Here is a 24271-nt window from a genome sequence, read left to right on the forward strand (position 1 = left end):
ACCATCTCATCTTGCCCAGTTCATCCCAGACTCTTTTCCTGCTCCTCTGACTTGCTGTGCTTTTCCAGCAACATAGTCTCAACTCCTCATACCATCCCCATCTCACCTCAGCCCACTCCCTCAGAGCCCTCCCCTATCCCAGTCCTTGTTGCGGATTGGGATACTAACCACCGGTTCCTCGGCTTTTCAACGTGACTCACCATTAACGACATAGGCAGTGGAAACCAAACCCAACGCAGAACCCAGCAATGCAGATCAGAATGCTGAACCAGCTGTCATTCCTGTGTTTTGTGCAGGGCTTATCCCAAGAATTAGATCTGCAAGAAGTGAGTTAAGACAAAATCAGAACTTGTTGCCAATAGTAAACATGACATGCTATCGTGGACTTTGTCCACACTGTAATCTTCCAGTTGGAAAGTTCTGTGGAAACACTCCCTCATGGTCAAACAAAATCAACAGAGTGTCTTTCCATTGCTGTTAAGGTGGATCCCAATTCTCTCCAATCATTTCTATCGAGGCTTTTGGAAACCATTCCCACCTCTGAGTCACAAAGTTGTGAGTTCAGTCCCATCCCAGAGCTTAGGGCGGCACGGTGGGTCAGTGGTCAGCACTGCTGCCTCACAGCACCAGGGACTGGGGTTCGATTCCAGCCTCGGGGAGTCTCCACATTCTCCCTGTGTCTGCGTGGGTTTCCTCCCACAGTCACAAGGACTGTGCAGGTTAGGTGGATTGGCCATGGGAAATTATCCCAAAGTGGTTAGGGTAGTTGGATTAGCCACAGGAAATGGGGGGGTGGGGAGGGTGGGGTGCTGGTTGTCTCTGGGTAGGATGTTGGTGCAGACTCAATGGGCCAAATGGTCTCTATCTGCACTGTAGGGAATCTATGATTCTAACTTGGCCACATCACCTATGGTGCCAGTACTTGAGGCAGCTTGGTTAGTTCAGTTGGCTGGATGGCTGGTTTGTGATGCAGAGAGATACAAGCAGCACTGGCACAATTCCTGCTCTTGCTGAGGTTACCATGAATGTTCCAACCCTTGTCTGGGATATGGTGACCCTCATCACCAGTCATCTGTATCTCTGTAATGAGAGAGCAGCTCCCTGGGACTATGGCTACTTTACTGGAGGCAATGATGCATTTAGGAATCTGTCGTCTCTCTCTGGTGTGACCTATAAGTATAGCCCAACTTTCTATCTCCAGTGGGTTTTAGGCATTTTACAACCAAAGATCCCACAACATGATTTCAAGGAAAACCGGATGACTTATCCCCTTGACTACTAATCTTCCCCTGATTGACAACAGAAAGACAGATTATCTGGTCACTGTGCTGACATCCTCCTAGTTATCTCTTTCTTTTTGAACTGAGCAGTCTCTGAGCTATTTGCAAGAATTGTCCAGGACTAGGTTGATAGCATTAGAAAAAAAGGTGGAGTTAGAATTAAAAGCAAGGGCTAAGCTAGCGGAGATAGTTAAAGTAACAGTGCAGTGTACGTGTTGGAAGGAAGGAAGTCTAAATTGGGGGCAATATGGCTTGAGATAATCAGAATTCACTCGCAGATGAAGCAGCTTGACAGAGAATGAGAGGCAGATGTCTAAGTTCAGATTTCAAACAGAGAGAGAGAGAGCAACGAGGAAATATGAACGGGGGAGGAAAGCTTGGATTAGGTGCAATAAGAGGCTCATAGTTTAGATGAGGACGGAAGAGACATTTGGGAGTTTGAGTTAACCAAACATCCTCCTGTTAAACCTAAATTTACAGAAAAAGGAGTAGAGAGGTTCTTTTTTCTCTGATTTGAGGAAGTTGTTAAAGATTCAAAATGGTTAAAGGTCTGAAGGACTGTTGTGCTATAAGTATTCTTGCTGCCAAAGCGTTTATTCCAGACTTTCAGAAGTATAATCCTCAGATTAAGAGTCAATAAAACCTGTGCTGCTTCACACCATCAGCTTGTTCCTGAAACTTCCCAGTTAAAGTTTGGGACAGTGAAGGTGAAATCCTGGCCAGGGAATAGAAATGCGGTCATTGATATTGTTCAATTTATTTACAGCAACCGTTTGAAAATGTGAAGGAAATGGGAAGTATGGAAGAGTTGAGATAGAGCGTTAGTAACAATTAAATCATTTCTGGATGAGCATCACGTTCTCAAGCAGCTCCAGTATGATGTAAATGGTATTTCTCATCAACAACTTTGTCAGAAAGTTGTCATATGGAAACTGACAAGATAGATGGAGGAATGGACAGGAATCGGGCTTTAGGGGGAAGGCAGAAGTGAACAGAAAGAATAATATAGAAAATAAAAGTAATGTTAGAACAGTATGCTTCAATTGTCATAAAACTCTGCATGTAAAAGTAAATTGTTGGAAGCAAGTGAATAAACTGGCAGCCGTAACAGGAAAACTTAAGGAGTTTTCAAAAAAGATAGCACCGGTGAAGGAAATGGATATAACTACAGGATTTCACCATACCACTATCACTTTGTTGTCCGCAGGATTTGGCTGTGTGTAAATTTTCTGCTGTGTTTCCCAGATTGGAACAGTAATCATACTTTGAAAGGATATTATTGGTTGCAAAATGCTTTGGGAAAGGCTAAGGTTACAAAAGGCACGAGGACTCCATCAGCACTATCTGCTATGTTCTGCCTGCCTCCATGGACTGGTTAGCGGCTGCCATGGACAATCAGACCCAACACACTCAGTCTCTGCTGGATATACTCACATACTTGCAATCTGTCACTTTTGTCCTCAGCACGAACAGCAAGATGATGGGGCCAAGGTATCTTGATCTCACTCCAGAATAATTGATCAATTAACTAATTTGTGATCTACAAAATCTGAAAGCCCAAACAAAGTCTGTTCTTCTTCTTAATTGGCTACTAATGTTTGTGTATGAATATAAAAATTGGAATAGCACAAATCCACAAATTATGACTATGCTCCCATGCTATTTATTGAATGCTTTGGTTTCCAGACTTTGTTAAACCTGATCTCTTAGATCTCTTCCAATTTTAATTGTTTTCAGTCGGTTTAATAGCACACCTTGCTGCTTTTTTTTTCGAAAGATGTGTTTCTTCCTTGAAACATTAACTCTGTATCTGTCTGCACTGATGCTGCCCAACTTGCTGAGTATGTCCAGCAATTTTGGTTGCATTTCAAGATAGAAGTCTATTAATAAAAAATATTGAACCATTTTAAATGTTTCTAATCTAGCCAAATTAGTAAAATGTATGAGTTAGGCTGACATTTTTTATTTGAGCTTGAAAATTTGGTTATATCTTGTGTTTGTCTTTTGTTTCTTAAAATTTGAGAACTTTACTTTTTCCACAGTGCATGTTAACTTTTGACTTTAACCAGGCTACTTCAGTGACCAACTGTACCGTACTGTGTACATTACCCAAATAAATTTACAACAAGGCCGTTGTTGCTTGGTAGCTTTGTTAGGTTTCTCCTGTATATAATTCAATCCACAGCATAACATTAGGAGTAGAAGTCAGCCATTTTTTTGGTTAAACGTGCCTCAGTATTCAATAACATCATGGCTAATCTGTCCCAGGCCTCAACTACTCTTTCATGCCACCTCCTCATAAATCCCAATATTTAAAATATCCATTTATATACCTCTGCTTTTTAAATACCTTCACTTGTCTAGCCTCCACAACTCTCTGAGGTAGAGAATTGCCGAAGTCCTCTACCCTTGGGAGAAAAAAGTTTTTAGTATTTTGATTTTAAACTGAGGCAATTCAGACCAATCAGTGTATATCAACAAGGATAGGCACGATGAGTGAATGTGTCTTGATTAGACTTTTTGTCTAATCAAGCTGTTTGTTAGAGATTGGAGGATGGAGGCCGACATATGTTCAAAATTCAGTCAACCACTTAAAACCTTTGTAACTTGAATATTATGATCACGTGAGTAAATGGAGGTAACACTGTTTAGATACATAAATGTACAAATTAGGGAAAGTGGCCTCTGTGGTTTGCTCTCTCCAATTTGTTTTTGCATTGGGCTAAGGATGTGGAAGTCTGTACCTCACAAGGCCAAATCAGTCACTCTGAAAATATTTCTGAATGAACTCATTAAATCAGAATTTGGCAGCTTATGTAAGTCCAAATGTCACAAAAATCAAAAAGTGAGGTGTGACATATTGATCGAAGTGTGTCTAGGAAAACTTAACAAACAGCGAAATTCACAACTGATCTTGGAGGAACCTGTTTGGGAGAGGTCATGGCACAGAAACAGGTAAGTGAATAGCTTTAAAGTATAGCCTTGCTGTAATTCTACAATAGTGAGTAGAGTGGGATATTTCTTGATTATATATTTTTGTTGGGATCTGTCTCTTGATTAAATTTTAAAAATCTAAGCCATAAGTATTAAATTAGCCTAGAGCAGTGTTTTGTAGAGCAATAAGACAGTGTTATTTTCTGGGTCTGTAGATTGGAAGGAGCAAAATGGCCTTTAGTAGAGTGATATACTCTTCTTGTCAGATGTGGGAGTTTCAAGAGAGTTTACAGGTTACTGAGGATTATATCTGCAATAAATGTTGTTGGTTGCGAATCCTGTCAGATCGAATGGATCAGTTGAAGTGACAGTTAGAGGCAGTGAGGAATTTACAAGAGCTGGGGGGGTGAGGGTTGGCAGTTATAGGAAGGGAGAAAAGCTGCAAATACAGTTAGGTAGATGGGTTAACTCTAGGAAAGGTAAGAGAGTTAGGTAGGTAGTACAGGAGTCTTCTGTGGCTATCCTTACTTGAAACAAGTATGTTGTTTTGGAAAATGTAGGGGGTGATGGACTTTCAGGGGAATGTAGCACAAACAGTCAAGTTTCTGGTATCAAGACAGGCTCTAATGTAATGAGGGGTATGTCGGGTTCCAAGCGATCGATTTGTGATAGGGGACTCTCTAGTCAGGGGCACAGACAGATGTTTCTGTGGCCAGCAGCGAAAAATCAGAATGGTGTGTTGCTTCCCTGGTGCCTGGATCAAGGATATCACAGAGAGGGTGCAGAATGTTCTCAAAGAGGAGAGGGACCAGCAGGAGGTCAATGTACACATTGGTAGCAACAACATAGGAAGGGAAAAGGATGAGATTCTGAAGGGAGAATATAGAGTTAGGCAGGAATTTAAAAAGGAGGTCCTCAAGGGTAGTAATATCTGGAATATTCCTAGTGCTACAAGCTAGTAACGGCAGGAATAGGAGGATAGAGCCGATGAATACACGGCTGAGGAGCTGGTGTATGGGAGAAGGATTCACATTTTTGGATCATTGGAATCTCTTCTGGGATAGAAGGACAGTTTGCGCCTAATATACTGGGGACTAATATACTGACAGGGAGATTTGCTAGAGTTGCTTGGGAGGATTTAATTTAGTAAGATGGATGGGGGGGTAGAGGGGTAAGAACCAGAGGGATAGTGAGGAAAGAGATCAATCTGAAACTGGTACAGTTGAGAAAAGAAGTGAGTCAAACAGTCAGGGCAGGCAGGGACAAAGCAGAGAACAAGGTAGGACTGATAAATTAAACTGTATTTACCTAAATTCAAGCGGTCCAACAGGAAAGGCAGATGAACTCAGGGCATGGTTAGGAACATGGGACTGGGATTCCTTGGCAAATACAGAAACGTGGCTCAGGGATGGACATGAATGGTAGCTTAATGTCCAGGATAAAAATGCTTCAGGAAGGGTAGAAAGGGAGGCAAGAGAGGAGGGGAGTGGCATTTTTGATAAGGGATAGCATTACAGCTGTACTGAGGGAGGATATTCCCAGAAATACATCCAGGGAGGTTATTTGGGTGGAACTGAGAAATACGAAAGGGATGACCACCTTATTGGGATTGTATTATAGAATCCCTAACAGTCAGCAGGAGAAGCCAAAGGGTTTTTACAAATACATTAAGGACAAACAGAAACTAGGGAGAGAATAGGATCCCTCAGAGATCAGCAAGGCAGCCTTTGTGGGGAGGCGCTGGAGATGGGGCAGATACTAACGAGTATTTGGCATCAGTGTTTACTGTGGAAAAGGATATGGGCGATATAGAATGTAGGGAAATAGATGGTGACATCTTGAAAATTGTCCATATTACAGAGGAGGAAGTGCTGGATGTCTTGAAACAACTAAAGGTGGATAAATCCACAGGACCTGATCAGGTGTACCCTAGAACTCTGTGTGAAGTGACGGAAGTGATTGCTGGGCCCCTTGCTGAGATATTTGTATCATCGATTGTCACAGATGAGGTGCTGGAAGACTGGAGGTTGGCTAACATGGTGCCACTGTTTAATAAAGGTGGTAAGAACAAGCCAGGGAATTATAGACTTGTAAGCCTGACATCAGTGGTGGGCCAGTTGTTGGAGGGAATCTGATGGACATGATTTACACATATTTGGAAAGACAAGGACTGATTATAGATAGTCAACATGGATTTGTGCTTGGGAAATCATATCTCACGAACTTGATTGAGTTTTTTGAAAAAGTAACAAAGAGGATTGATGAGGGCAGAGTGGTGGATATGATCTATATGGACTTCAGTAAGGCATTCAACAAGGTTTCCCATGGTTAGCAAGTCTGGATCTCATGAAATACAGGGAGAACTAGCCATTTGGATACAGAACTGGCTTGAAGATAGAAGACAGAGGGTTGTGGTGGAGGGTTGTTTTTCAGACTGGAGGCCTGTGACTTGTGGAGTGCCACAAGGATCAGTGTTGGGTCCACTACATTTTGTCATTTATATAAATGATTTGGATATGAGCATAAGATTTATGGTTAGTAAGTTTGCAGATGACACCAAAATTGGAGGTGTAGTGGACAGCGAAGAAGGTTACCTCAGATTACAACGGGATCTTGATCAAATGACCCAATGGGCTGAGGAGTGGCAGATGGAGTTTACTTTAGAGAAATGTGAGGTGCTGCATTTTGGGAAAGCAAATCTTAGCAGGACTTATCCACTTAATGATAAGGTCCGAGAGAGTGTTGCTGAACAAAGATTGATAAATTCTTGATGTCACAAGGAATTAAGGGCTATGGGGAGAATGCGGGTAAGTGGAGTTGAAATGCCCATCAGCCATGATTGAATGGCGGAGAGGACTCAATGGACCGAATGGCCTTACTTTCACTCCTATGTCTTATGGTCTTATGGTCTTAAAGAGACCTTGGAGTGCAGGTTCACAGTTCCTTGAAAGTGGAGTCGCGGGTAGATAGAATAGTGAAGAACGCATTTAATATGCTTTCCTTTATTGGACAGAGCATTGGCAATAGTAGTTGAGAGGTCATGTTGCAGCTGTGCAGGATGTTGGTTAGGCGACTTTTGAAATGTTGCATGCAGTTCGAGTCTCCTTCCTATTGGAAGGATGTTGTGAAACTTGAAAGGGTTCAGAAAAGACTTACGAGGATGTTGCCAGGGTTAAAGGATTTGAGTGAGAAGGAGAGGTTGAACAGGCTGGGGCTGTTTTCCTGGAGCATCGGAGACTGAGAGGTGATCTTATAGAGGTTTATAAAATCATGAGGGGCATGGATAGGATAAATAGACAAGGTCTTTTCCCTGGGGTGTGGGAGTCCAGAACTAGAGAGCGTTGGATTAGAGTGAGAGGGGAAAGATTTAAAAGGGACCTAAGGGGCAACTTTTTCATGCAGAGGGTACTGCCTGTATGGACTGAGCTGCCAGAGGAAGTGGTGGAAGCTGGTAAAATTGCAATATTTAAAAGGCATCTGGATGGGTATGTGAATAGGAAGGGTTTGGAGGGATATGGGCCGGGTCCCGGCAGGTGGAATTACATTGGGTTGTGATATCTGGTCGGCATGGATGAGTTGGACTGAAGGGCCTGTTTCCGTGCTGTACATCTCTATGACTCTAATACAAACAAAAACAGAAACTGCAGGAGAAACTTAGCAGGGCTGGCAGTATCTGTTGGAGAAAACGGTTTTAATGTAACTGGTCTCAAAATGTTAACCCTGTTTTTATCTCCAGACCTGCTGAGTCCTACAGCATTATTTATTTTTGTTTCAGATTTCCATCCTCCACAGGAGGATGTTAATACAAGCTGAAGATAGCCATTCAGGTTATTCGGTATTTACTGGCTGTCTGAAAGAGGGCATCATCCTTTTCATTATCTCCCATTCACCTGCAAAATGTTCTTTCTCAGGCAGTTAGAGTCATAGAGATGTACAGCACGGAAACAGACCCTTCGGTCCCTCTCATCCATGCCAACCAGATATCACAAATTAATCTAGAAGAAAGTGAGGACTGCAGACGCTGGAGATCAGAGTCAAAACTGGTGCTGGAAAAGCACAGCCAGACAGGCAGCATCCGAGATCCGAGGAGCAGGAGAATCAACGTTTCAAGCATAAGCCATTCATCAGGAATGTGGGGGGGGGGGGTACCTAAGGGGGCTGAGAGATAAATGGGATGGGGGTGGGGCTAGGGGGAAGGTGGCTGAGAATGCAATAGGTCGATAAAGGTGGGGGGCGGTGATGAAGGTGATAGGTCGACAAAGGTAGGAGGGGCGGTGATGAAGGTGATAGGTCGGAGGGAGGGTGGAGTGGATAGGTGAGAAAGAAGATGGACAGGTGAGACAGTTCAAGGGGGCGGTGATGAGTTAGAGGGTTGGATCTGGGATGAGGTGGGGGGGGGGAAGATGAGGAAACTGGTGAAATCGATGTTGATGTTGTGTGTGGTTTGCCAGCAGTTGGCCTATATCCCACCAAACCCTTCCTATTCATATACCCATCCAGATGCCTTTTAAATGTTGTAAGTGTACCAGCCTCCACCACTTCCTCTGGCAGCTCATTCCATACACACAGTTGCCCCTTCGGTCCCATTTTTCCCCTCTAACCCTAAACCTATGCCCTCTAGTTCTGGACTCCCCCACCTCAGGGAAAAGACCTTGTCTATTAACCCTATCCATGCCCCTCATGATTTTATAAACCTCTGTCCAGTCACCCCTCAGCCTCCGATGCTCCAGGGAAAACAGCCCCAGCCTATTCAGCCTCTCCCTATACAGAGGCACCTCGATTATCCAAAGGACATGGCCAGGGAGAATTTCCTTTGGTTAATTGAATTCCAGATAACATAGTTTAGCCGTGCATTGGGACCTTACGATCTTGCCGGATAATCCGCTATTCGGATAATCAAATGCCGGATAATCGAGGTTCCTCTGTCGCTCTGACCCTGGCAACATCCTTGTAAATCTTTTCTGAACCCTTCCAAGTTTCACAACATCCTTCCTGTAGGAGGGAGACCAGAATTGCACATAGTGTTCCAAATTTTCTTTCTGCATCCCTGTTTTATTCTGCTGTGTGCAATTTCAGGGCTTTTGACTTGCCCCAGCAATTCTCAACATAAAATTATATTTTAAAAGGCCCAAGTTCTCACAGTTGTGAAGCCAGGTCTGAATTACGTTCAGCTAACTCATGGAAGTCTCTCTCTTTCTCATGGAGTCTGCTGGTCAGCTCTCTGAGTTCCCATTTACTCTTGGAAAGTTCATCCGTGTGATACTGAAGTTCATCTGGAAAAAGAGAAAATTTGTAATCCTAATGAACACCTGTCCCACTGAAATAAAGCTCTTAATTTGCTCCTGGCCCTTTTTCAGTTTTCATGCTGTGTTTGAACCACAATTGAAAACATGTCTCTCCGTTATATAATGTTTCCCAATCCTCTCTCCTCCTCTGCTGGGACTCAAAAAGTGGCTTCCAATTTAGTGGGCCTGTGTGAGTGAATTTACCACCAACATCCTCCTTTTTGGTGCATCACCCACCCTGAAGACGGTGCCAGGGTTTGCAATGCAGTTGGCACAGAGGTTGGCACAGCTGAAGCAGATAGGAGGGTCCAGGTTTCTGTCAGCATGGAGGAGCCCTGAGGTCAGGGGAGTAATAAGTGCCTTCATGTAGAGGTGGATTCTCCTGGATAGGTGTGGGGCAGGAGAGTGGAATGGGCACAGGGTCATCCTGCCTAGAGTGGGGAGTGCCCTGTGAAATAAGCCTTGGATTACATCAACCTGCTGGTCCCTTGGATGGAGTGGATAGCCTCCAGGGCGTTTCACAGCCAGCCCACTGCTGGGCCACTTCGTTGGCAACAGGACAGAGCCCTCTTGCATCCACAGGCTGTCACATGCAGCTCAGTGAATCCTATATGGGACATGAGTTGGCAAGGATTGGCCAACAGATGAGATGTACCTCTGCTCAGCTTCCTTCTTCACACTTCCAACAGGGGGCACTGTGGTTGGGAATCACTGCGATTCTCATTTGGCAATTTTCTTCCACGTGTGTGTGTGTGCCACTGTGTGTGTGTTTATGTGTGTGTGTGTGTGTCACTGAGTGTGTGTTTATGTGTGTGTGTGTGTGTCTGTGTATGTGTGTGTATGAGTGTGCGTGTATGAGTCTGTGCATTCTGTGTGTGTGAGACACTGTGAATGTGTGTGTGTGTGTGTGTGAGTGTGTGTGTTCTGTGTGTATGAGTGTGTGTGTCTGTGTATGTGTGTGTATGAGTGTGTGTGTGAAAGTGTGTGTGTGAGTGTGTGTTCTGTGTGTATGTCACTGTGTATGTGTGTGTTTGTATGAGTGTGTGTTCTGTGTGTATGTATGTGTGTCACTGTGTATGTGTGTGTATAAGTGTGTGTTCTGTGTGTATGTGTGTGTTCTGTGTGTATGTGTGTGTGTCACTGTATGTGTGTGTTTGTATGAGTGTGTGTGTTCTGTGTGTATGTGAGTGTCACTGTGTATGTATGTGTGTGTGTAAGTGTGTGTGTATGAGTGTGTGTGTTCTGTGTGTATATGTGTGTGTCACTGTGTGTGTGTAAGTGTGTGTGTATGAGTATGTGTATTCTGTCTGTGTGTGTGTGTCACTGTGTATGTGTGTTGTTGAGTGTGTGTTCTGTGTGTATGTGTGTATCAGTGTGTGTGTATGAGTGTCTGTGTTCTGTGTGTGTGTGTCACTGTGTATGTGTGTGTATGAGTGTGTGTGTATGAGTGTGTGTTCTGTGTGTATGTGTGTGTCACTGCGTATGTATGTGAATGTGTGTGTGTTTATGAGTGTGTGTGTTCTGTGTGTATGTGTGTGTGTCACTGTGTATGTGTGTGTGTATGAGTGTGTGTAAGTGTGTGTTTATGAGTGTGTGTGTTCTGTGTGTATGTGTGTGTGTCACTATGTATGTGTGTGTGTATGTGTAAGTGTGTGTGTATGAGTGTGTGTGTCACTGTGTATGTGTGTATGTGTAAGTGTGTGTTGTGTGTGTATGTGTGTGTCACTGTGTATGTGTGTGTGTACATGTAAGTGTGTGTGTATGAATGTGTGCGTAAGTGTGCATGTATGAGTGTGTGTGTTCTGTGTGTATGTCACTGTGTATGTGTGTGTGTATGTGTAAGTGTGTGTGTGTATGAGTGTGTGTTGTTGTGTGTATGTGTGTGTATATGTAAATGTGTGTGTATGAGTGTGTGTGTGTATGAGTGTGTGTGTTCTGTGTGTGTGTGTCACTGTGTATGTGTGTATGAGAGTGTGTGTATCCTGTGTGTATGAGTGTGTGTGTAAGTGTGTGTGTATGTGTGTGTGTTCTGCGTGTATGTGTGTGTGTCACTATGTATGTGTGTGTGTATGTGTAAGTATGTGTGTGTGTTCTGCGTGTATGTGTGTGTGTCACTATGTATGTGTGTGTGTATGTGTAAGTGTGTGTGTATGAGTGTGCGTGTATGTATGTATGAGTGTGTGTGTATGAGTGTGTGTATTCTGTGTGTGTGTGTGTCAGTGTGTGTGTGTCTGTGTGTGTTCTGTGTGTGTGTGTAAGTGTGTGTATGAGTGTGTGTTTTCTGTGTGTATGTGTGTGTGTCACTATGTATGTGTGTGTGTATGTGTAAGTGTGTGTGTATGAGTGTGCGTGTATGTATGTATGAGTGTGTGTGTAAGTGTGTGTATGAGTGTTTGTGTCAGTGTGTGTGTGTGTTAGAGAGACCAGAATTTTATACAGCCTCAGCTGTACATCCTGCTCTTATGTTCTAATCCTCTTGAAATGAATGCTCACCTTGCATTTGCCTTCCTAACCATCAACTGAATTTATATGTCAACCTGAAGTGAATTCTAAACCAGCCCTCTTAAGCCCCTTTGTGCTTCAGATTTCTGAAGTCTTTCCCCATTTAGAAAATAGTCTTAGACCTCTATTCTTTTGGCCACAGTGTATAATCCCAGACATTCCAACATTATATTCCAACTGCCAACTCCTTTGCCCACTCTCCCAGCCCGTTCAAATCTTTCTGTAGCCTCATCGCCTCTCCAACACGGCCTGTCCCTCCACCTAGCTTTGTGTCATCTGCAAACTTAGCAACAGTGTGCTCAGCTCCTTCATTCAGATTGTAAATGTATAACGTGAATAGTTGTGGTTCCAACATGGAACTCCACTAGTCACTGGCTTAAATCCTGAAAAAAACCCCTCTGTCCCCATACTGCCATCTGCCAGTCAGCTGATCCTCAATACATGTCAGTACCTTGCCTCTAACACCATGGACTCTTACCTTATTCAGCAGCCTCCTGTGTGCCACCTTGACAGAGGTCCTCTGGATCAGGTCTACTGGGCTCTCCTTTATCTAACCTGCTTGTTACTTCCTCAAAGAATTCTAACATTTTTGTCAGGCATGACCTCCTTGAGAAAGTCTATAGCCTTAAAACTTGTCCTTAAACATTTGGACTAAAATGCAATGTTGAATTATAGAACACATTTGCTACACTCTAGAAAATAGCCAGGCAGGGAGGATCTGGCCCTGAAAAAGAAGGTAAAAACATCTGTTCTCACCAAGTGATAACAGGATGCTGTAAGGCAATTAAGAACATTTGCCTTAACATCAGTGCCTTAAAAGAGTTCAGAAAAGATGTACAAGGATGTTGCCAGGGTTGGAGGGTTTGAGCTACAGGGAGAGGATGAACAGGCTGGGGCTGTTTTCCCTGGAGCGTCGGAGGCTGAGAGGTGACCTTATAGAGGTTTACAAAATGATGAGGGGCATGGATAGAGTAAATAAACAAGGTCTTTTTGCTGAGTGGGGGAGTCCAGAACTAGAGGGCATAGGTTTAGGGTAAGAGGGGAAAGGTATAAAAGAGATCAAAGGGGCAACGTTTTCACGCAGAGGGTGGTATGTGTGTGGAATGAGCTGCCAGAGGAAGTGGTGGAGGCTGGTACAATTACAGCATTTAAAAGGCATCCAGATGAGTATATGAATAGGAAGGATTTGGAGGGATATGGGCCGGGTGCTGGCAGTTGGGACTAGATTGGGTTGGGATATCTGGTCGGCATGGATGGGCTGGACTGAAGGGTCTGTTTCCATGCTGTACATCTCTATGACTCTATGACTCTGTGTAAGCAGGACACCGAGTGATAACGTTCATGGCTGCTCCCTTGTGAACTGGATGACAGCGTTTGATTCTGACTCCAAATCAAAACTCGGTATTATCAAAACTCGGTATTATCAAAAACCTTGTAATTAATTGTCAGGCCCTATCAATTACAATGGATTCTTATTACCCCTTGCAAGTGAGGCAGACACAGAAGGAAAAACATCTTTTCTCTTACAAATCCCTGACTTGAGAGTTCAAAAGGACACTAGAGAGAGAGAGAACGAGAGAGAGACCATTTTAGTGCTGGGACTGCTGAAGTCAGTAGAAAATTAACTCTTGTGCTTACTTGCTATGGATTGAATTTAATTGCATTTTGAGACTTTATGATGATTTTGAGTAGCCATTACTGGTTCTGAAATGCAAACTCTGTAAAAGGTAATATTGATGAAGCTTTAACTTACTTGCTGTTCTTACAGACCATGACTGCCCCACTGTCAATTCTAACTAGTCAGATCTTATGTCTTATTTGAATTTGAATCACAATCCTGAAAAGAAAGCATGTTTAATTCGAGGCTAATGAATCAGTTTAAATGCAACCTTATGGTAACATCTCAGCCTCAGGTACAGAATGATTCAGTGCTTAAGATAAAAAGCAGGAGTCTGCTCCGAGCTTAAAAATTACTCTCAACCTAATGTTGAAAAGATTCTTGCACAATGTGTCAGGAAGCCATTTCATGGTCAAATGTTTGCCCTCCTTGCTAAGAAGCTGTTTTGTCAAACAATTGTATCTGACCTGTGAGCTGTGCAAGGTTACCTTATAACATTTAGACTGGTACTTCTCTGTGATAGGAACTTATCTCGCCAGCAGACACCTAACTCGGCTGGATTTGTTTTGACAACCTGCTGGATAGCTCAAGACCTGTAGGAGTGATCAGTGAAGCGCACACAGACCTGTCAATTAACTTCTCTTCCTTACGAATTATTGTCTTTCACTATTATCTGTTTAATTTTGTGAATGTTTTGTATAAAGGAAGCCTGTTTGTGACAGGAGGACAGAGGAGCCTGCAAGAGTTCTTAAAGAACAGCGATCCCCTACTCTCCTGGGTTACAGAACCTAGTCAGTTTAGCTTATGGTATCAGTGTTATGTTGTAACAGTGATGCTATCGGTAAATAAAAGGGATGAGTAAAATTTAACTAAATGGTCTGTAAGAGGTTTTTTTATTCCAGACCACGATTTCTGGGATGGACCAACAGAGGCTTATAGGTTGAGCCTTCAAGGGATTCCCTGGTCTGTTTAACATCCCCTTGATGAAACTCTGCTGACTCGGCCCTATTTTACCATGCACTTCCAAGTACTCTGCAATCTCATCCTTAATAATAGACTCTATAATCTTACCAGTGACTGAGGTCAGGCTCATGGCCTATAGTTTGCAGTTTTATGCCTCTCTCCTTTGTTAAACAGGGCTATTGCATTGGCCATTTTCCAGTCCTCTGGAACCCTCCCTGACTCCAGTCATTCCTGAAAGATCCCGACCAATGTCTCTGTAATGTCCTCAGAGCTTTCTCTGGACTGCTTCCAACAGTAGTGTATCTTACCACATTGTTCACAGTGTTCCAGCTGTGATTTAGTTAGTATAGTTTTAACAAGACCTCCCATTTTTATATCCATTCCCTTTGAAATAAAGGTCAACATTCAATGTTTTTTCTCTAATACACGCTGAACTTGTATGTGAGCTTTTAGAGATTCATGCACAAGGAAGTCCAAATCCCTCTGGCCTCAGCTTTCAGCAGTCTTTCTCCATTTAAACAATATTCAGCTCCTCTATTCTTCCTGCCAAACTGCACAACCTCACATATATCCATTTGCTAGGTTTATGCCCATTCACTTAAACCATCAATATCCCTCTTCAGACTCCTTGTGTCATCCTCATCACTTACTGTCTCATCTACTTCTGTGACATTTACTTCCATCATCCAAGTCCTGAGCGTCTTGTTTTCATTGTTAGACCATTCCTTCCCCATTCGGCAACTCCCTCCCTAAGTCTCTCCTGCTCTCTCTCCCCCTCATGCTTTTTAGAACTCATCTCATTCTCAAAAGTATTCCTCAAGTCGGTCTTTATTAGATTTTACCTCATCATGCTCATGAGCAGTTTCATTACATTCAAGGCAACACAGAAATGCAGTTTGTTGTTGTGCTGACCTTGCAGATTGGAGTTTCGCTTGCTGAGGTCACCAATTTGATTCCTGTGTCCTGCAATAGTTTCCTTCTGACTGGTGATCTGTTTTAGCAATGATGTCTGTTTAGAAAGACAAAATAGTTGGACATCAAAGATGAGATATTGTGAAAGTACATGTCAGTCCCCTTTAAGAAAGCTCAGCTGACACTGGACTTCCTGCAGTCACAGAGATTCTGAGCACTTTCCAGGTCAGAAATACATCCATTAAAGAACAGGGTCAAAGGTCATCAGCAAATTGCCTCTGCTGATGGTCTGTCCCTTTAGGATTGGGGTTCAAGTCCAGTTTCCAGAGGAAGGTGTCTCCAGACTGTGTTGGTCATGAGCTCCTCTGAGTTTTCACCTCCATTAGGATTAGGACAAGGGAGCCTGGGCTGCACAGACTCACCCTCAGAGAGGGATCACTGCTGCATCTGGAAGCCAAGAGCACAGCCCAACAATCAAACCAATTCACAGGGGAATCAGATTGATACTTACGAAATACTGAGGGGCCTGGATAGAGTGGCTGGGAAGAAGATGTTTCCATCAGTGGGAGAGACTAGGACCTGAGGGCACAGCCTCAGGGTGAAGGGACAACCCTATCGAACTGAGAAGAGGAGGCGTTTCCTCAGCCAGAGGGTGAGGAATCTGTGGAACTCCTTGCTGCAGAGAGCTGTGGAAGCCAAGCCACTGACAGTATTTGAGACAGAGACAGAGGCTGGTTATGATCCACATCAACTCCAGTTCCTCAGCCTGCCTCGGATCCCCTGTAACTTGTCTACTGATGGAGCAGGTCCACTGCGGATGCTATTTCCCTAGCCCTGCACTCAACCCCGGAATATCTGCACAAGGACACCTACGTCAGATTCCTGCTCATTGACTACAGCTCCACCATTATCCCCTCCAAACTGATCCCAAACCTCCAAGACCTCGGTGTCGGCTCCACCCTCTGCAACTGGATCCTCAGCTTCCTGACCCACTGACCGCAATCAGTGAAGACAGACAACAGGACCTCCCCCACAATAACACGCAAAACTGGACCACACCCCCAAGGGTGTGTCCTCAGCCCCCTACCTGTACTCCCCTTACACCCACGAGTGTGTAGCCAAATTCTGGATGAGCGCCATCTACAGGTTGGCTGATGACACCATCGTGGTGGGACGAATATCAAACAACAGTGAGTCAGATAGGAGGTAGAAGGTGCAACGAGAACAACCTCTCTCTAAACATCAGCAAAACTAAAGAACTGATCACTGACTTCAGAAAGAAATGAAGAGAACATGCCCCCAATTAGATCAACGGAGCCGAGGTTGAGGGGGTGGAGAACATCAACTCCCCCAGAATGACAGTAACCGACAATCTGTCCTGCACTTCCCACGTATGTGTGACGGTCAAGAAGGCACAACAACGCCTCTTCTTCCTCAGGTGCCTCACCATAAGGACCGTCACCAATTTTTGCAGATGCACCATAAGAAGCAGACTGTCCGGGCACATAATGGCTTGGCACAGTAACTGCTCTGCCCAGGATCATAAGAAATTACAGAAGGTGGCGTGCACAGACCAGACCATCACAGAAGCCAACCCTTCCATCCATGGACTCCATTTATGTGTCTTGGTGCCGCAGAAAGGCTGCCAACATCATCAAAGACCCTCCCACCCCAGTAATGATCTCCCACAATTCTTCCATCAGGTACAAGATACAGAAGTCTGAACACATGCACCAGCAGGTTCAGGAACAGCTTCTTCCTGACCGTTATTAGACTGATGAAGGGGCTCTCTATCCTGAAGTAATGCTGATCTTGTTAATGTTTATCTTGCCACGTGCACGCCCTGTGCAGTATAACCTGTGTGCCTCACTCTGTCTATGTCTTTTTCGCCCAAACACCTGTATGTCCTTGCTTATTATGATTTGTCTATACTGCTCATAAACAATGTTTTTCACTGTTCTTAGGTACACATGACAATAAATAAAAAAAGTTAGGTTTGTGATGAGTAAAGAGATCAAGGAGTTTGGGGAGAAGGCAGGAGAAAGAAGTTGAGAAACAGCTCAGCCATGATTGAATGGGGGAGCAGACTTATTGGACTGAATAGCCTAATTCTCTCCTATATCTTATCGTCTTTACTTAGTTTCCAAGAGAATCAAAAGTCAACAAAAAAATTTACAGCAATTTTTTTCAACATTCCAATTTTGGGTGCCTGGGATATCACTGCCTGGGCCATTCTCAGCTGAATTGTTAATGCACTGCAGTCACATGGAGCCTGTTGAGATCTTGGGTAATGTTCGATACTGAGCGATTGGCCATTTTGGATTCAGCCATGTTGCTGTGGGATTTGAGTCACCTCCAGGCCAGGCTGAGATGCAGATTTATGACGAATTCAGTGTTAATTCTTCTTAGCTGCTTTCATGGCATTTGAATTCAAATCAAAAGAACATTAAACACAGTCACTGGGATCCCAGAGCAGAACCATTTCCATTCTGTTAGCTTCCTGTTAATGGAGAGTACGGAACAAACAATTCAGGGACAGAAGGAGGACATTCACTCCATAGTTACAGTCAAGTAGATCAGAGCTGTACTAGAGCTCAAACCCATTTCAAACTGGTCCATGTTCAGCCCTTACAATGGCGAGACTGGTGTCAGAGCCATACCCAGCCAAAGGGGCATGAGATGTATTTGTTTGTCCAAGCTCCTGGTGAGATCACCACAGCCAAGGCCATCATCATGATCAGCTTGTGCCACATCATTAACATCACCATCATCCATCCCTGCCTCAGCACAGCTGCTACTGCTGTCACCCTGATCCAAATCTCGTTACTGTGTGATTCCACAATTCCAATGTTTGCTGACAGTACGGCACTCCCTCAGCACTGACCCTCCGACAGTGCGGCACTCCCTCAGCACTGACCCTCCGAAAAGCATCCCACCCAGACTCACCCACCCAGCCCTATCCCTGTAACCCTGCATTTCCAATGATTGATGCATCTAACCTACACATCTGTGGACAATATGGGACAATTTAGCATGAGTCAAAAAGTGTGGCGCTGGAAAAGCACATCTGGTCAGACAGCATCTGTGCAGCAGGAGAGTCGACGCTTCGGGCATAAGCTCTTCATCAGGAAAGTGAGCCTTGACGAAGAGCTTATGCTTGAAACGTCGACTCTCCTGCTCCTCGGATGCTGCCAGATTGGCTGTGCTTTTCCAGCACCACACCTTTTGACTCTGATCTCCAGCATCTGCAGTCCTCATTTTCTCCCCGCAATTTCCTATGGCCTATGCAACCTAACCTGCACATCATTGGATTGTGGGAGGAAACCCATGCAGACACGGGGACAATGTGCAAACTCCACACAGACAGTCACCCAAGGATGGAACTGAGCCAGTATCCCTGATGCTGTGAGGCAGCGGTGCTAACCACTGAGGCATGGTGTGAAGCCCAGTGTTATTCTGTCAGATTGCTGCTTTCTGATGATTGTCCCTTAATGAGAGGGAGGCAGAGAAGTATCTTCCATTGGCCGTGAGTTAAAGAAGCCCCAGCCTCTCCTGGGTATATCTACGCTGCCTGCTCCCCCTCAAACAACTGGCTCTATCACTCACCACCTCCTTCTCCTTCTCCTCCTGAGCCTTCTTCAGATCATTGTACAGAGCCGTCATTTTCACCTCCAGCTTCTTGTGACTTTCCCGAAGTTGTGTGTTTTGTTGCTTGAGCTGGGAGACCTCTCGCTGTGGGTTTAGGGGCATTAATACAAACCAGAGTGTGAGGAACAGGGAGAACAGAATAATGGCCCCAAAAGGGTGCATTATGATTAAGGATTTTAAAGATCTCGGCATTATCCTGTCTGCCTGGATGTAGGAATTTATTTGTCAGTGTTCAGACAGCAGCAAGGGACAATGCACTGAGGGTTCTGTTTGGAGATTTACTCTGCCTTTATACAAACACATACTACAGTTTCACTTTCCCAACGTCATCAGAAACTTACTAGGTCGACATCCACTTCCTGGAACCCACATAGTGCTCACAGCTATGTTGAAGTGGTCACACAAGATCATTGGCTGGGGATTACAGACAGAAACTGCAGCATCACTTTGAGCAGGTCTGGCTACTGTGGAGAGAGAGAGAGAGAGAGAGAGAAACAGGGGGGAAGTGTTTCAATTTGATGCCGGCATCCAGGAGGGTGATTTGATTGGGTGATTGAGAGACAGATCGTTTCAGGAGCTGAGGACCCAGGTGGGCAGTGTCCAGGTCAAGTCGAGAACAAAAGTCTTGTTTGAAATGTTGCAAATCCCTCTATTAATAACTGCTTTGGCTGACAGATCCAACAACACTCAAGCAACTTGACAGTATCTGGGACAAAGCAGCCCCCACTTCATCAGCACCACATCCACAAACATCCACTCCCTCCATCACCGGTGCTCAGTAGCAGCAATGTTTACTATCTACACAAAGCACTGCAGGAAATCACCAAAGATCCTCAGACAGCACCTTCCAAACCCATGAGCACTTCCATCCAGAAGGTCAAGGGCAGCAGACACATGCGAACACCACCTCCTGCATGTTTCCCTCCGAGCCCCTCACCATCCTGACTTGGGAATACATCGCTATTCCCTCAGTGTCGCTAGGTCAAAATCCTGAATTTCCTCCCTAAGGGCATTTTGGATGTTGAACCATGGACTGCAGTGGTTCAGGAAGACAGCTCACCTCCACCTTCTCAAGGGGCAACTAGGGACCATCCCAGCCAGAGATGCCCACATCCCCCAAACGAATAAATTTTAAAACTGTACAAGAGGTGGCACGGTGGCTCAGTGGTTAGCACTGCTGCCTCACAGCGCCCGGACCCAGGTTCAATTCCAGCCTTGGCCGACTGTCTGTGTGGAGTTTGCACATTCTCCCCGTGTCTGCGTGGGTTTCCTCTGGGTGCTCCGGTTTCCTCCCACTGTCTAAAGGTGTGTAGATTACGTGAATTGGCCATGCTAAATTGCCCGTAGTGTTCAGGGATATGCAAGTTAGGTGCATTAGCTGAAAATGTGTTGCTGGAAAAGCGCAGCAGGTCAGGCAGCATCCAGGGAACAGGGGAATCGACGTTTTGGGCATAAGCCCTTCTTCAGGAAGGGCTTATGCCCGAAACGTCAATTCTCCTGTTCCCTGGATGCTGCCTGACCTGCTGCGCTTTTCTAGCAACACATTTTCAGCTCTGATCTCCAGCATCTGCAGACCTCACTTTCTCCTCAAAGTTAGGTGCATTAGTCAGGGGTAAAATATAGAGTATTAGGGAAGGGGAATGGGCCTGGGGGGGTTACCTCTTCGGCAGGTTGGTGTGGGCTTGTTGGGCCGAAGGGCCTGGCTCCAACAGGGATTCTATGATTCTATGAAGCCCCATTATCCAGAGAACACAGTGTTCCACAGCAGCCTGTAAAGAAGAGTCAACTAAGGAACAATGTTGAGGATGGTTCTAACCTACCATCCAACACACAAGCACATCAATGTGAGGTAGGGACCCCCCAGCAGCAGCCCCGTCCCATCAGCGAATTGGAAGGAAACTACTTGTTAAGTGCTCTGAATAAAAAATAATTGTGGGAGCTGGAATCCGGAAACACAAACAGAGGATGCTGAAGAAACTCAACAACTCTGGCAGTGTCTCAGGTGACTGTTCTTCTGAATGGAAAGCAGCTGGGAAATGGTGGGGTCTACGCTGATGACTGGGGAGGGTGGGGTTAGGGTGGGTGGAGTCTACGCTGACAACTGGGGAGGGTGGGGTTAGGGTGGGTGGGGTCTACGCTGACAACCGGGCAGGGCGGGGGGTAGGGTGGTTGGGGTCTACGCTGATGACCGTGGAGGGTGGGGTTAGGGTGGGTGGGGTCTATGCTGACGACGGGAGGGTGGGGTTAGTGTGGGTGGGGTCTACGCTGACGACTGGGGAGGGTGGAGTTAGGGTGGGTGGGGTCTACGCAGACGACTGGGGAGGGTGGAGTTAGGGTGGGTGGGTCTACGCTGACAACGGGAGGGTGGGGTTAGTGTGGGTGGGGTCTACATTGATGACTGGTGAGGGTGGGGTTAGTGTGGGTGGGGTCTACGCTGACGACCGGGGAGGGCGGGGGGTAGGGTGAGTGGGGGGGAATGGGGAGGAATGGCAGGAGGGCGGGGGTAGGGTGGGTTGGTTCTATGCTGATGACTGGGGAAGGCAGGGTAGGGTGGGTGGAGGGAGATTGGGAGGATGGGGGAAGGAGGTGAGTGGAGTGGGTGGGGGACATGGAGAGTATGGGAGGAGTGTGGGAGGGGGATGGAGAGGATGGGGGAGGTGGGGAGGGGAATGGAGAGGATGGGGGAGGGTGGGGGTGGGATGGGGAGGATGGGGGAGGGGGGGAGGGGAATGGAGAGGATGGGGGAGGGCGGGTGTGTTTGTCAGGGAGATGTTGGGAATGGAGTGCCAAAAAGAGATCGTGTGAGAAGCCAACAAAGGGATTGCTGAGACTTGGGTATGTTTCAATAAAGGTTTCCTCTCATCCTCCTAACTTCCAACAGTGCAGGCTCAACCCGCTGCAACTTCTGTTCATTCTTATCTCCCTCCATTCCAGACCAAACCTTCATGATCCTTCACTGGACAGCCTCCAAGGCCAGTTTATCTTTCCTTAGTTAAGGGACCCAAAACTGTTCACAGTGTTTCAGTTGTGGCTTGAATTATGCCTTATATACTGTTAATCGGCAGGGGTTACTGTGGCACTGTCTAGGAGTGGCACTTTCTGAGTGTGGTGCTGTCCGTGTGTGGCACTGCCCGAGTGTGGCACTGTCTGTGTGTGGCACTGTCTGTGTGTGGCACTGTCTGAGTGTGGCGCTGTCTGTGTGTGGCACTGTCGGAGTGTGGCACGGTTCGAGTGTGGCACTGTCTGTGTGTGGCACTGTCTGAGTGTGGCACTGTCTGAGTGTGGTACTGTCTGATTGTGGCACTGTCGGAGTGTGGCACTGTCTGTGTGTGGCACTGTCTGTGTGTGGCACTGTCTGAGTGTGGCGCTGTCCGTGTGTGGCACTGTCGGAGTGTGGCACGGTTCGAGTGTGGCACTGTCTGAGTGTGGCACTATCTGAGTGTGGCATGGTGCAAGTGTGGCACTGTCTGAGTGTGGTTATGTCCGAGTGTGGCACGGTCTGAGTGTGGCACTGTCCAAGTGTGGCACTATCCAAGCGTGGCACTGTCTGAGTGTGGTACTGTCCGAGTGTGGCACTGTCTGAGTGTGGCACGGTTTGTGTGTGGCACTGTCAGTGTGTGCCACTGTCTGAATGTGGCACTATCTGGGTGTGGCACTGTCCAAGTGTGGCACTGTCTGTGTGTGGCACTGTCCGAGTGTGGCTCTGTCCGAGTGTGGCACTGTCGGAGTGTGGCATGGTCTGTGTGTGGCACTCTCTGAGTGTGGCACCATCTGAGTGTGGCATTCTCTGAGTGTGGCACGGTCCAAGTGTGGCACCTTCTGAGTGTGGCACGGTCCGAGTGTGGCACTGTCCATGTGTGGCATTGTTTGGGTGTGGCACTGTCTGAGTATGGTACTGTCCAAGTGTGGTATTGTCGGAGTGTGGCATGGTCCGAGTGTGGCACTGTCTGTGTGTGGTACTGTCCAAATGTGGCACTGTCTGTGTGTGGCACTGTCCCAGTGTGGCTCTGTCCGAGTGTGGCACTGTCGGAGTGTGGCACGGTCGGAGTGTGGTACTGTCTGATTGTGGTACTGTCTGATTGTGGCACAGTCGGAGTGTGGCACTGTCTGAGTGTAGCACTGTCTGAGTGTGGCACTGTCTGAGTGTGGCACATTCCAAGTGTGGCACTGTCCGAGTGTGGCACTGTCTGAGTGTGGCACTATCAGAGTGTGGCATGGTGCAAGTGTGGCACTGTCTGAGTGTGGTTATGTCCGAGTGTGGCACTGTCGGAGTGTGGCACTATCTGAATGTGGCATGGTGCAAGTGTGGCACTGTCTGAGTGTGGTTATGTCCGGGTGTGGCACGGTCTGAGTGTGGCACGGTCTGAGTGTGGCACTGTCTGAGTGTGGCACTATCTGAGTGTGGCATGGTGCAAGTGCGGCACTGTCTGAGTGTGGTTATGTCCGGGTGTGGCACTGTCCGAGTGTGGCACGGTCTGAGTGTGGCACTGTCCAAGTGTGGCACTATCCAAGTGTGGCACTGTCTGAGTGTGGTACTGTCCGAGTGTGGCACTGTCTGAGTGTGGCACGGTTTGTGTGTGGCACTGTCAGTGTGTGCCACTGTCTGAATGTGGCACTGTCCGTGGTGGCACTGTCCGAGTGTGGCACCGTCTGAGTATGGCACTCTCTGAGTGTGGCAAGGTCCGACTGTGGCACTGTCTGAGTGTGGCACTGTCTGAGTGTGGCACTGTCCGAGTGTGGCACGGTCCGAGTGTGGCATTGTCTGAGTGTGGCACTGTCCAAGTGTGGCACTGTCCGAGTGTGGCACGGTCCGAGTGTGGCATTGTCTGAGTGTGGCACTGTCCAAGTGTGGCACTGTCTGTGTGTGGCACGGTCTGAGTGTGGCACTCTCTGAGTGTGGCACGGTCCGAGTGTGGCACCATCTGAGTGTGGCACTGTCCGTGTGTGGCATTCTCTGAGTGTGGCACGGTCCGAGTGTGGCACCTTCTGAGTGTGGCACGGTCCAAGTGTGGCACTGTCTGAGTGTGGTTATGTCCGAGTGTGGCATTGTCGGAGTGTGGCACTATCTGAGTGTGGCATGGTGCAAGTGTGGCACTGTCTGAGTGTGGTTATGTCCGAGTGTGGCACGG

The 24271-nt window shown here is 46.3% G+C and overlaps 1 protein-coding gene across 2 annotated transcripts in view; it reads right to left on the reverse strand.

The window, feature by feature from the left end:
- LOC122565469 (uncharacterized) overlaps positions 1 to 19775 on the reverse strand; it is a 63634-nt gene extending 43859 nt beyond the window's left edge. Inside the window, exons 1-4 of one of the 2 annotated variants that reach the window (XM_087975923.1) lie at positions 19101 to 19775; positions 15495 to 15591; positions 9355 to 9487; positions 201 to 317 (exon numbers count right to left, since the gene is read on the reverse strand). In XM_087975923.1, the coding sequence (XP_087832049.1) occupies positions 203 to 317; positions 9355 to 9487; positions 15495 to 15591; positions 19101 to 19334 (579 nt within the window). In that variant the 5' untranslated portion in view covers positions 19335 to 19775 and the 3' untranslated portion in view covers positions 201 to 202. The remainder of the gene's footprint in view (positions 1 to 200; positions 318 to 9354; positions 9488 to 15494; positions 15592 to 19100) is intronic. The other variant, XM_087975922.1, reaches the window with a different exon arrangement.
- Between the last annotated feature and the right edge of the window lie 4496 nt (positions 19776 to 24271).

This window comes from Chiloscyllium plagiosum, unplaced genomic scaffold, assembly GCF_037043375.1.
Source record: "Chiloscyllium plagiosum isolate Xiang-an unplaced genomic scaffold, Cpla_swu_hap1 HiC_scaffold_28, whole genome shotgun sequence".
NCBI classification, from domain to species: Eukaryota; Metazoa; Chordata; class Chondrichthyes; order Orectolobiformes; family Hemiscylliidae; genus Chiloscyllium; species Chiloscyllium plagiosum.